The sequence below is a fragment of the Gopherus evgoodei genome, chromosome 7 (genome assembly GCF_007399415.2).
Source record: "Gopherus evgoodei ecotype Sinaloan lineage chromosome 7, rGopEvg1_v1.p, whole genome shotgun sequence".
NCBI lineage: Eukaryota > Metazoa > Chordata > Testudines > Testudinidae > Gopherus > Gopherus evgoodei.
In genome coordinates this window covers 75,265,700-75,278,128 of record NC_044328.1, presented here as the reverse complement: position 1 = coordinate 75,278,128, position 12,429 = coordinate 75,265,700, and the positions used below count along the sequence as shown (strand labels likewise).

The following is a 12,429-nucleotide window of genomic DNA, read 5'->3' as shown; positions in this document are numbered from 1 at the left end:
GGCTCTGAAATGAGGAGAGTCATTCCCGTCTCTGTAAAGTGCTTTGAGATCTTCAGATGACTGTTGCTATAAAACTGCAAAGTATTGCTGGTTTACTCTCATTGTGTGATACAGAGAGAGAGGAGCTCCCTGCTCAACGGAGTGTAAAAATCTAACTGCTGTTTACACACACACACACTCAGATGCCCCTCCTCGTCCCAGCTGATCTGGCATTTCCAAAAATGTCATTGATACATTTCTGATATAGAATTTCAGGTCTGGCTTTTCTGGGGTGATCTTGGTGCTGTCCCATTGTTGACAGCACCTGCTGATCACATTCAGTTCTGGCATAAGCAGGTCTGACCCCTGTTGAAACCAATGGGAATTGCGTCAGTTTACTCCAGAGATGGATGTGGCCCACAATCTTTAGTATAGCCAAAGAATTAGCTTCCATCCCAAATTGTTCTCTCCCCTCTTTACAGAACGAGAGGTGAAGCTGAGAGAGACAAACCATGGCAGCACCAGTAAAAAGAGTGAAAACCGCTCCTGATGGCTAGGCTTCTAAAGATACACATGTAAATTAGTGATCCTTGCTCGTATAAAAAGCTGCTGGTTATTTAGAAATAAACTGGAGTGTGAGGAGCTAGCAGAAATACTTCAGTCTCTTTGCCTCACTCTGTTGCCGCTGGTCTGGGAAGAGCTTACACCTGCCTGCAAACCCTGTGAAAGCACTAGGTCATGTCAGAGCGGAGATCTCCCTTCCCTAGCCAGCAGTGGTGTTGATACCACCAGAAAGCATCTGCTCACACCACGGTATGCAGCTGGAGCTAAGCAGCAGCCACAGAAACCCCAGAGCTTTGTTTCATATCCCTTGTGCTTGTTCCTAATATGTCAGGCCCTGTTTGGTGTAGTGTGGTGTGAGGTATCATTGCACTTCTTCAAGCCCTGAACTGTATTAAAGGCAAAATCTTAAAGGCCCTGTTGAGTTCCCTCTTATAGACCCTCATCATTTTGTGTGTGGGTGTCCTCTCTGAGGGTATGTCTACACTACAGGATTATTCTGATTTTACAGAAACCGGTATTTGGAAACAGATTGTATAAAGTCGAGTGCACACTAAGCACATCAATTGGCGGTGTGCGTCCATGTACCGAGGCTAGCTTCGATTTCCGGAGCGTTGCACTGTGGGTAGCTATCCCATAGCTATCCCATAGTTCCCGCAGTCTCCCCCGCCCATTGGAATTCTGAGTGTGAACACTGACTCCTGAGGGCACCACCTCATTAGATTGATGCCCTCTCTTCAGACCTGTTCACTGTCACCGCCATAGGAAGTTGCTCTTCCATGCTTGTGCTGGGAGAGAGGGGGGGACTGCTGATACATTTTTAGAGGGTATTACAATTTCTTTCAGTCTCCCCTTTTTCCGTCTACATCTTGCTCAGGCCCCTATTTCTCCCTTCCTCTCCTGCTTGCTCCAGCTCCCCATGCCTCCCAGAATATTTGGATAATAGCCTGAAAATGACGCGCAGCAGCCCTTTAGCGGCATGGTTGTTGTATGAAGGGTAAACCTCTGCAGCCCACAAATTATTCATTTTGTTGTTCGTGGACAGAGCTGTGATTGGGTTCTAAGAGGAGTAATAGTGGAATCAGGGAAGAGGTGGTTACTAGGGTGTGTTTCCTCAGAGCAGCCAGAGACTGAGCAGCTTTCATGACTTGCCCACGTTTATTTCACGGGATAATTATCTCTCTGCTTTTGCTCTGTGTTTCTTTCCCAGGATCTCCTGGGATCGCAGCCCAGCCACAACCATTTGCAGAGTGCAGGTAAGAACAAGAAGTTATTAATTCAGTCACCCGGTCAGATTCCTCATGCTGCAGTGCCCTGAGACTGAACAGAATGAAAATTGTTGGCTTGCTCTCATCCTGTCTTGTCCCATCATTGTGCCATTTTCTGTTCTGTTGCACGCTTGGGTTTCTGTTTCTCTCCCTCCCCCACATTTCCAGCCTAATTTTTTCTTCATCTCCAATACTGCTGCAGTTTTCTCTTCATCCCACATTTTCTTTCCCTTTCCTCTCTCTTTGTCTCTTTCACACTGTCTCCTTCTTTAATTTATTTTAATAAACCTTGAGGTCTCACCAACCTCTCATCATGGCTTTGTCAGTGAATCCAAGTCAGGCTCCAAGTGACTCTCTCTAGACATTTATATTGCTTTCTTCACAGTGTATCTGTACCTGCTGATATACACTGTACCACAGCCCAATCCAGCTGGGCTTGCAAACATCTCTGTTGTTTTCAAGATCAATGGCACAGTGTAATTCTTCTGTACACATCAGCTCTTTGTCATACAGGACGTATTTATCCTTTCTGTTGCAGAAGGGTTTTCTAAGAGTTTTCTGTTTGTTTATTAAATGAATAGAGCTATTATACTGAAATTCATTCCAGGGTCTTCTCCCACATGCTATGCTTGGAGAGACCTCTCTGGTATAGAAAGCCAATTCTGTTTTTCCCTCTCTTATTCCAGATGAATGAAGGAGGATTTCAATCTGTCACAAAAACTACATATTTAATCTACTGACATTTTTTTTCACAGGCAGGAATTTTGGATAAACACTGGTCTGGATTTTTGTGCCTGCTTAGAATGGGTTCTCTGTACTTCCTGGAAGCTCACTGCTTTCAAACTGACAAGCTGATGTACTCATGTAAATAAAGAACATGCATATAGCGCATGCTGGAATAAGAGTCTCCACATGGGGGACTATAAATTCACTGCCTCCTTTGCAGAATCTGATTTCACAGGGTCCTGGGTATGGCTCAGCTGAAAGATGAAGCGTGGCTTTCAAGTAGGCTTATGTCCAAATGTAGGGGTGTCTTATTCAGGAATCAGAGAGGGTGGGATGAGAAGTAGTATTAGTGGAGCTTGGGTTCTGCCTACCATCCCAGAGTAGCGGGGAGCCCTCATTAGGGTCCAGAGTTAACATTCATTTCTGATGATGAGGGAGTTCACAGCTCTCAGTGCTATTATTTTTCAGGAAACATTTGATCAGATCACATTTACAAGGCTTTCTTCACAACCCCAGGGCAGAGAATCTTGATTTGTACAAGAAAATGAAGGTTCAATGTTGCAGAAATGGAAGGAGCCAGCAGAAGAGGGCTGTTATGTGACACATACTGGCTTTATCCAAGCCCTTCTTGGTAGCAAGCCATCCTGAAAGCTTCCTTTCTGTCTCCAGGGTCTGGCTTGTGTGGCATTTGGCCTCTCGGGTATTACAATGGCTCGTTGGCTGTCACTGAGTCTGGGTCAGAGTGTTTGAACTGGGCAGAGTTCCCCGATTATGTCCAGCAGTACCCAGACCGGGGCTTAGGGAACCACAACTACTGCAGAAATCCAGACAGGGGAGCCACGCCTTGGTGCTTCTATCGGCTTGCTTCTGGAGCGATTGGCTGGGCCAGCTGTGACTGTAACCAGGGTAAGTACCCCTCAGTATTGCTGTTGGGGTCTTGGCTGCGTGCTCTCAGACCTTACCCATGGGCAGGCAGGGGTGAGGGAGAGGGGCGGTGGAGGTGCCGAGATGAATACAGCATGGTGTTGGACCCAGAGCGATGAGCACAGCACAATAGTTGGTCAGAATTTTCAGAAAAGTTTGGCTTCAGTGTAGGCCACTAACCAAGGACTTGTCTCAATGAGAAAATTATACAGGTCTAAGGTAAGGTGTGAATTTATAACCCCAGTGTGGACTGTCTTATGCTAGTATAAAAGCATCTTTCTCTGCTTAGCTTAAACTGCTTCCAAAGCAACAGAAGCTAAAGTCAAAAGAAGCCACTCTTAGGCCTGGTCCACACTAGGATGTTAGGTCGCTATAAATATGTAGCTTAGGGGTGGGAAAAATCCACCCCCCTGAACAACGCAGTTGAGCCAACCTAAACCCCAGCGTAGACAGCACTAGGTCGATGGGAGAATTCCCTCATTAACCTAGCTATGGCCTCTCGAGGAGGTGGATTACCGATGCCTACGGGAGAACCTCTCCTGTTGGTGTAAGTAGCATCTTCACTGAAACTCTACAGTGATGGTGCTGCAGCATTTTAAGTATAGACACGCCCTTGTTCTGGAGTCCAAGGCTATGGCTACACTATGGACCTTACAGCAGCACAGCTGTACCACTGTAAGGTCTCCCCTCTCTTTGTCAGCAGAAGAAAGCATAGGTACTGGAACTAGGGATGCTGCTGCACCTCCTGGCTTGAAGTGGTTTCCATCATATCCAGGGTTTACAGTTTGGTTTAATGACTCTCCGCACCGCCACTATAAATATTGGCAGGAGAGAACTCTCATGCCAACGTAATTAAACCACCCCCAACAAACAGCATTAGCTACGTCAGCAGGAGACCCTCTCTTGCTGACACAGTGCTATCCACACCTGCACTTTTGTCGATGAAACTTATGTTGGTCAGGGGGACATTTTTTCACATCCCTGACCGACAAAAGTGCCAGTGTAGACAAAGCCTGAGTGTCCACATGGGAGCTATACCAGTATAACTATAGGAGTTTAACTCTGGGTATGTCTACACTTAAAGTGCTACGGGGTGCAGCTTCAGTGTAGACAGTCATTACAGCAATGAGAGGGGTTCTCCCATCACTGTAGTTAATCCATCTCCCTGAGAAGTGGTATCTAGGTTGATGGAAGATTTCCTAGGGGTTAAGTTAGCATAGCTATATCTGTGTGGATTGTTCACCCCCCTTAGAGACCTAACTATGCCAGTGAAAGGTCGGAGTGGAGATCAGTTTTACAGCAGTGTAATTATACTGGTGTAACTATAGCACTGTATAGAAGAAATATATAGAAGCCAGCCTTTTGTGAAAATCTGGCTATTAGTGTCCTGGCCCTCAGAGACCACATATGGACTTGGAGGCCAGGGTGGCGGAACTGGAGGAGCTAAGAGAGGCAGAGAGGTATGTTGATGAGGCTTTCTGGGACACTGTAGAATTGTCCCACCGCCGCTCAGACAGCCTCTGTGCTGTTGAGGAGGAAGAAAGGCCCAGGGAAGCAGAGCAGTCAATGGGAGCAGAAGGAAACCTTCCCATAGATGGGACCCTCCTTCCAGATGGTGCTGGGGTTGCCTCCCTCACTGAAGTTACCTCTCCAGGGGAGGGAACTCCAGTTGCTAGGAAAAGGAAGGTGTTAGTAATGGGAGATTCAATCATTAGAAACATAGATAGCTGGGTTTGTGATGACCGGGAGAACCGTATGGTGACTTGCCTGCCTGGTGCGAAGGTTGCGGATCTCTTGAGGCATCTAGACAGACTTATGTGTAGTGCTGGGGAGGAGCCAGTGGTCATGGTACATATAGGTACCAATGACATAGGGAAGGGTAGGAGAGATGTCCTGGAAGCCAAATTTAGGCTGCTAGGGAAGAGACTGAAATCCAGGACCTCTATGGTGGCATTCTCAGAAATGCTCCCAGTTCCACGCGCAGGGCCAGGTAGGCAGGCAGAGCTTCAGAATCTCAATGCGTGGATGAGACGACGGTGTAGAGAGGAGGGGTTTACGTTCATTAGGAACTGGGGAAACTTTTGGGATGGGGGGAGCCTATACAGGAGATATGGGCTCCACCTAAACCAAAGTGGAACCAGACTGCTGGCACTAAACATTAAAAAGGTTGTAGAGCAGTTTTTAAACTAGGAGATGGGGGAAAGCCGACTGCTGCAGAGAAGCATGTGGATCGGACACAGACTTCTCTTAGGGGAGAGTCTGATGATAGGGAATCTCCAGGTTATAGTCAGGGACAGAGGACGGAAGAGGATAATGTAGGGGCCAGATCAGATGATAAACAGTCACATAAAAAAGAATCTGGCACATCAGAAAAGAGCAGACAAATAAACAAGGACAAGTTTTTAAAGTGCTTGTACACAAATGCTAGAAGTCTAAATAATAAGATGGGTGAACTAGAGTGCCTTGTGATAAAGGAGGATATTGATATAATAGGCATCACAGAAACCTGGTGGACTGAGAGCAATCAATGGGACACAATCATTCCGGGGTACAAAATATATCGGAAGGACAGAACAGGTCGTGAAGGGGGAGGAGTGGCACTATATGTGAAAGAAAATGTACAATCAAATGAAGTAAAAATCTTAAGTGAATCCACATGTTCCATAGAATCGCTATGGATAGAAATTTCATGCTCTAACAAAAATATAACATTAGGGATCTATTATCGACCACCTGACCAGGACAGTAATAGTGATGATGAAATGCTAAGGGAAATTAGAGAGGCTATCAAAATTAAGAACCCAATAACAGTGGGGGATTTCAATTATCCCCATATTGACTGGGAACATTTCACTTCAGGACGAAATGCAGAGATAAAATTTCTCGATACTTTAAATGACTGCTTCATGGAGCAGCTGGCATGAGAACCCACAAGGGGAGAGGCAACTCTAGATTTAATCCTGAGTGGAACACAGGAGCTGGTCCAAGAGGTAACTATAGCAAGACCGCTTGGAAATAATGACCATTATACAATAGCATTCAACATCCCTGTGGGGGGAAGAACACCTGAACAGCCCAACACTGTGGCATTTAATTTCAAAAGAGGGAACTATACAAAAATGAGGGGGTTAGTTAAACCAAAGTTAAAAGGTACAGTGACTAAAGTGAAATCCCTGCAAGTTGCATGGGCCCTTTTTAAAGACACCATAATAGAGGCCCAACTTCAATGTATATCCCAAATTAAGAAACACAGTAAAAGAACTAAGAAAGAGCCACCGTGGCTTAACAACCATGTAAAAGAAGCAATGAGAGATAAAAAGACTTCCTTTAAAAAGTGGAAGTCAAATCCTAGTGAGGCAAATAGAAAGGAGCACAAACGCTGCCAGGTTAAGTGCAAAAGTGTAATAAGAAAAGCCAAAGAGGAGTTTGAAGAACGACTAGCCAAAAACTCCAAAGGTAATAACAAAATGTTTAAGCACATCAGAAGCCTGCTAAACAACCAGTGGGGCCCCTTGACGATCGGAATACAGAAGGAGTGCTTAAAGACGATAAAGTCATTGCAGAGAAACTAAATGGATTCTTTGCTTCAGTCTTCACAGCTGAGGATGTTAGGGAGATTCCCAAACCTAAGCCGGCTTTTGTAGGTGACAAATCTGAGGAACTGTCACAGACTGAAGTGTCACTAGAGGAGGTTTTGGAATTAATTGATAAACTCAACATTAACAAGTCACCGGGACCAGATGGCATTCACCCAAGAGTTCTGAAAGAACTCAAATGTGAAGTTGCGGAACTGTTAACTAAGATTTGTAACTGTTAACTAAGATTTAAATCGGCTTCGGTACCCAATGACTGGAAGTTAGCTAATGTAATGCCAATATTTAAAAAGGGCTCTAGAGGTGATCCCGGCAATTACAGACCGATAAGTCTAACGTCAGTACCGGGCAATTAGTCGAAACAATAGTTAAGAATAAAATTGTCAGATACATAGAAAAACATAAACTGTTGAGCAATAGTCAACATGGTTTCTGTAAAGGGAAATCGTGTCTTACTAATCTATTAGAGTTCTTTGAAGGGGTCAACAAACATGTGGACAAGGGGGATCCAGTGGACGTAGTGTACTTAGATTTCCAGAAAGCCTCTGACAAAGTTCCTCACCAAAGGCTCTTACGTAAATTAAGCTGTCATGGGATAAAAGGGAAGGTCCTTTCATGGACTGAGAACTGGTTAAAAGACAGGGAACAAAGGGTAGGAATTAATGGTAAATTCTCAGAATGGAGAAAGGTAACTAGTGGTGTTCCCCAAGGGTCAGTCCTAGGACCAATCCTATTCAATTTTATTCATAAATGATCTGGAGAAAGGGGTAAACAGTGAGGTGGCAAAGTTTGCAGATATACTAAACTACTCAAGATAGTTAAGACCAAAGCAGATTGTGAAGAACTTCAAAAAGATCTCACAAAACTAAGTGACTGGGCAACAAAATAGCAAATGATATTTAATGTGGGTAAATGTAAAGTAATGCACATTGGTAAAAATAACCCCAACTATACGTACAATATGATCGGGGCTAATTTAGCTACAACGAGTCAGGAAAAAGATCCTGGCGTCGTCGTGGATAGTTCTCTGAAGATGTCCACGCAGTGCGCAGAGGCTGTCAAAAAAGCAAACAGGATGTTAGGAATCATTAAAAAGGGGATAGAGAATAAGACTGAGAATATCTTATTGCCCTTATATAAATCCATGGTACGCCCACATCTCAAATACTGTGTACAGATATGGTCTCCTCACCTCAAAAAAGATAATCTAGCACTAGAAAAGGTTCAGAAAAGGGTAACTAAAATGATTAGGGGTTTGGAGAGGGTCCCATATGAGGAAAGACTAAAGAGGCTAGGCCTCTTCAACCTGGAAAAGAGGAGACTAAGTGGGGATATGATAGAGGTATATAAAATCATGAGTGATGTGGAGAAAGTGGATAAGGAAAAGTTATTTACTTATTCCCATAATACAAGAACAAGGGGTCACCAAATGAAATTAATAGGTAGCAAGTTTAAAACAAATAAAAGGCAGTTCTTCTTCACACAATGCACAGTCAACTTGTGGAACTCCTTACCTGAGGAAGTTGTGAAGGCTGGGACTATAACAATGTTTAAAAGGGAACTGGATAAATTCATGGTGGCTAAGTCCATAAATGGCTATTAGCCAGGAAGGGTAAAGAACGGTGCCCCTAGCCTCTGTTCACCAGAGGATGGAGATGGATGGCAGGAGAAAGATCACTTGATCATTGCCTATTAGTTTTGCTCCCTCTGGGGCACCTGGCATTGGCCACTGTCAGTAGACAGATACTGGGCTAGATGGACCTTTGGTCTGACCTGGTACGGCCGTTCTTATGTTCTTAAGGGAAGCTCCTTATTTCAGTGCCTAAATGAGAGCTGAGCCCTTTAGAAAATCTGGCCTCAGTTGTGGGTGCCAATCCCTTGAACATTTGGCCTCACAGCCTTATTTGCATTGTGTTAGGAAACGGTATTTCAGTCTCTTTTTAAAAACATCATTTTAACAAAACTAGGCAGCACCTCCCCCCGCTGGCACAAACACTTTCAAATATGGCTTCCTCCAAATACGGGTGCCTCGTGTGGGTGGGGCCTGTGCCTGCCCCTCCCTCCGGTATCACTTTCTTTTTCCTCAGCGCCATTTCGATTTGAGGCCAGCAGGGTATAGCTGTGTGTTTCTGTCCCAGTGCTCAAAGCATGTGGGTGGGGTGGGGTGGGGTGGGGTCAGAGGTGAAAGTAAGCTGGTACGGGGCAAGTACAGAGGACCGGTAAGAAAAGGAGACTGCCTGAGGGAGGGAGAAGCCTGCCCCCTACATAAGAATAGTTTAAACTCAGCTGTTCCCTGAGCGGTTCAGCCCCCCGGGGTTAGGAGTGGTTTCTGGCATCCTTGTTAATTTCACTCACAGTAGCTGGGGGGAGTGGGGAGGCTTTGTTTCACCATGGCAGAGACAGTCCTTGTCTGCCCCCAGGGATGAGGGGAATCTCTCTCCAATACTAATATACACAACAAATACAAGCATTTGTCTGCACACCTTAAATCCAGAGCTAATAAAAGCAGGTGGAAGGGGAAAACTCACTGTCACATTGGTTTCTCATCTCCTCCATCCCCCTCCCCTCCAGCCAGGCTGCAGACAAGGCTCTGCATTACTCCCCCCACTCAGCAGAGGTTCTCGTCTAGGCTCTAGCTTGCAGTAGGGAGACTGATTGAGATGCCTGCTACTGCTGCCTGCATAAAAACAGTTTAAACTCAGCTGTTCCCTGTGCAGTTCAGCCCCCAGCGTTAGGAGCCATTTCTGGCATCTTTGTTAATTTCATTCCCAGTTGGGGGTGGGGAGGGTGTGTGTGACCATGGCAGGGGCAGTTCTTTTCTGCCCCCAGGATGAGGGGATCTCTTATACACACAAAATGCAATCAAAATCAGGAACCATTTCCAAGTTCAAATCTATCCCATTCCCTTCCCAGCAGAGGATCATGGTTGTGATGTTCAAACTGCTTGCAGATCCTCTTTGAAATGTTACTGAACTGAGCAGGGAACAGCTGAGTTTAAACTGCTCTTATGCAGGAGGCAGGCTTCTCCCTCCCTCAGCCATTCTCCCTTCTGCAAGCTAGAGGGAAGCCCCTGCAGCTGCTGAGTGCCAGGCAGGGAGAAAGCACAGAGCCTAGTGTCGGCAGCCTGACTGGAGGAAGAGGGAAGACACAGAGAAAAATGTGACAGTGAGTTTTCACTTTTTCAGGCTTATTCCAATAGTAAAGTTTTATTACAGACAGTACTGGTAGTAGTAATAGTAGCTTTTATTTTCTCTATCTATGTCATGCAATCGGAGGGATCCATGAAGTATGTAGGAGAGGTGGGTTGCTTGCAATTGGACCATATGGGTAAGAATTGTAAATTACTTTTACCCCTGCCCAAACCCCAGGTTTCCCAGCCGGCTCTGCAGCTGGTAGCTCTGGGGGTGATTTAAAGGGCCCAGCTCCTAGCTTCAGCTGAAGCCCTGAGCCCTTTAAATCCTGATTTAAAAGCCCCGGGATTTAAAGGCCTCACTGCTTCTGATAGAGGCCACGCCTCTTCTGGTTGAGGCTCCTCCCCCTCCACAGGACTCTGGAGTACCGGTAAGTCCTTTAAGTTACTTTCACCGCTGGGTGGGGGGGGCAGGCCCTTCCCAGTAACTCTCAGTGGGGTGAGGAGCTCCCCAGGTGTTGATGGAGATCTGTTCCATTGTAGCAATTTAAAGGGAGTGAATTCCTGCCTCCTCCTTTTCCTGGTGCAATTGCAGAGGAACACCCTATTGTTGCTGCCCTCTAGTCATATCACTTCCTGTGGGGCCATTGACCTCGGGGGCAGTCTAGTGCACATTCAAAATTCCTGACTGGTTACACAATCAAGTGTCTCAGTGTAGGAATTTCAGAGATTGACAATACCTAAAGCCCTTTACATTTGTATACCTCACAGCTCATTACAAAGATGGATAAGTGGAGTTATCCCTATTTCACAGATGGGTAAACTGAGGCATGGTGCTGAAGGCAGATCCCAGGCCTCTGGGCTCCTCAGTCTCCTGCTCTTCCATTGTACAACCCTGGCTCTCAAAAGAAGGTGGCAAAGGCCAGCCTCCCAAACAGCTGTCACTGGAGTGGGGAAGGTGCCGGTGTGGTGCTTCTCATACAGCTCTGCCTGAGTAATGGCGCTGGCAAATGGGGGTGAGAGAGGCTGTCTGCAGCTCAGCCACAGCATGGGAAATCAGGGTGTCCAGCCCGTTTCCAGATCCACCTCGCACAGGGCCTGAACAGCATGCATGGCTGCTGAGAGTGTAGCAAGGAGCTCTTTGGCATCACAGTCTTTCTTTCGGTAGGTGCTGTGCGGCTGTCTGAAGGCGGCAGGGTGGAGTTGTACTTCAGTGGTCTCTGGGGCACCATCTGTGCTGACCATTGGACAGACTGGGATGCCAGTGTGGTCTGCAGGCAGCTGGAAGTCAGGTAGGCACTTCAGAGGCAGATTCCAGGGATCACCCTCAAATACCAGTCTCTGCCTCCTTAGTGTCTGAATTTGCTCTGTCCCCTGATCTCCCAGTTAGCAGTGCTGAATGTACACTGCTGTTTTCCTTCTGTGGCCATGGCCCTGCCCATCCCCTATCCAGCTCCCCAATCACCACTGGTAAGAAGAGAGTCTAGACTATCAAACACCATTGACTTTCTCTGAGAGATTCCATCCCAAGCCCCATCCCTTTCCCTTCCCGCCGGAACAGGAGAAGGAAGGGGCTTTGCTAATTCACACTGGCACCCCCACCTGCCTTACAACATGAAATAATGGTGAAAATCCCAATGGCTCTGTTCCCACAGCAGACAAGAGACTGGCTCCCCTTCCTGCCAGGGAGGCCTGGCCCCTCTCTCTAGAACCTGCAGCCTTCCTGAAAAAGGAGCAACCTGGTACAAAGGCTGCCTGTGTGGCAGGACGGTTTTGGTCTTGGGCTAGAAGGTTTCTACTGAATTTTGTATTCCCTGAGAGTGGTGCTGGCTAGTGATCTAGCAAAGCAGCTTTCATTACCTTGGGGGACCCAGTGAAAAGCTCAAAGGGCCCCCAGAAGGGAAGTGCTAACACAGTGCCACCAGTTCTGTGGGAAGAGCCAGAAGCTCATGCTTAGTGCTGGGGTCTCAACAGTCAGTCTGCTGAGCTGCCCCCTGCTTTGGAAGAGGGGAGGGGATTCTCTCCCTATGAAGGGGGCTAAATGCCTGCCTACCTGCCTCCTTCAGGGTAGTGTTTCAGCACTGCCCCAGATTCTCCAGGGGGAGAAGAAACATGCTCCTGTCTCCTCCTGAACTTGCCCCATCTCAGAGATTGCTGCCCTCTCTTCAAGCAGCTGGCCCCACCCCTGGTGATGTATGAGTCTACCTGAGTTGGGGGCAGGGCTTCTACCAAAAGGAAGGAAGGAAAA

General features: G+C 46.6%; 1 protein-coding gene across 1 annotated transcript in view; it reads left to right on the top strand.

The window, feature by feature from the left end:
* LOC115654780 (neurotrypsin-like) overlaps positions 1 to 12,429 on the top strand; it is a 29,178-nt gene that overhangs the window by 1,099 nt on the left and 15,650 nt on the right. The window contains exons 2-4 of the mRNA XM_030569552.1: positions 1,751 to 1,796; positions 3,204 to 3,440; positions 11,350 to 11,473. Coding sequence (XP_030425412.1) covers positions 1,751 to 1,796; positions 3,204 to 3,440; positions 11,350 to 11,473 — 407 coding nt within the window. The remainder of the gene's footprint in view (positions 1 to 1,750; positions 1,797 to 3,203; positions 3,441 to 11,349; positions 11,474 to 12,429) is intronic.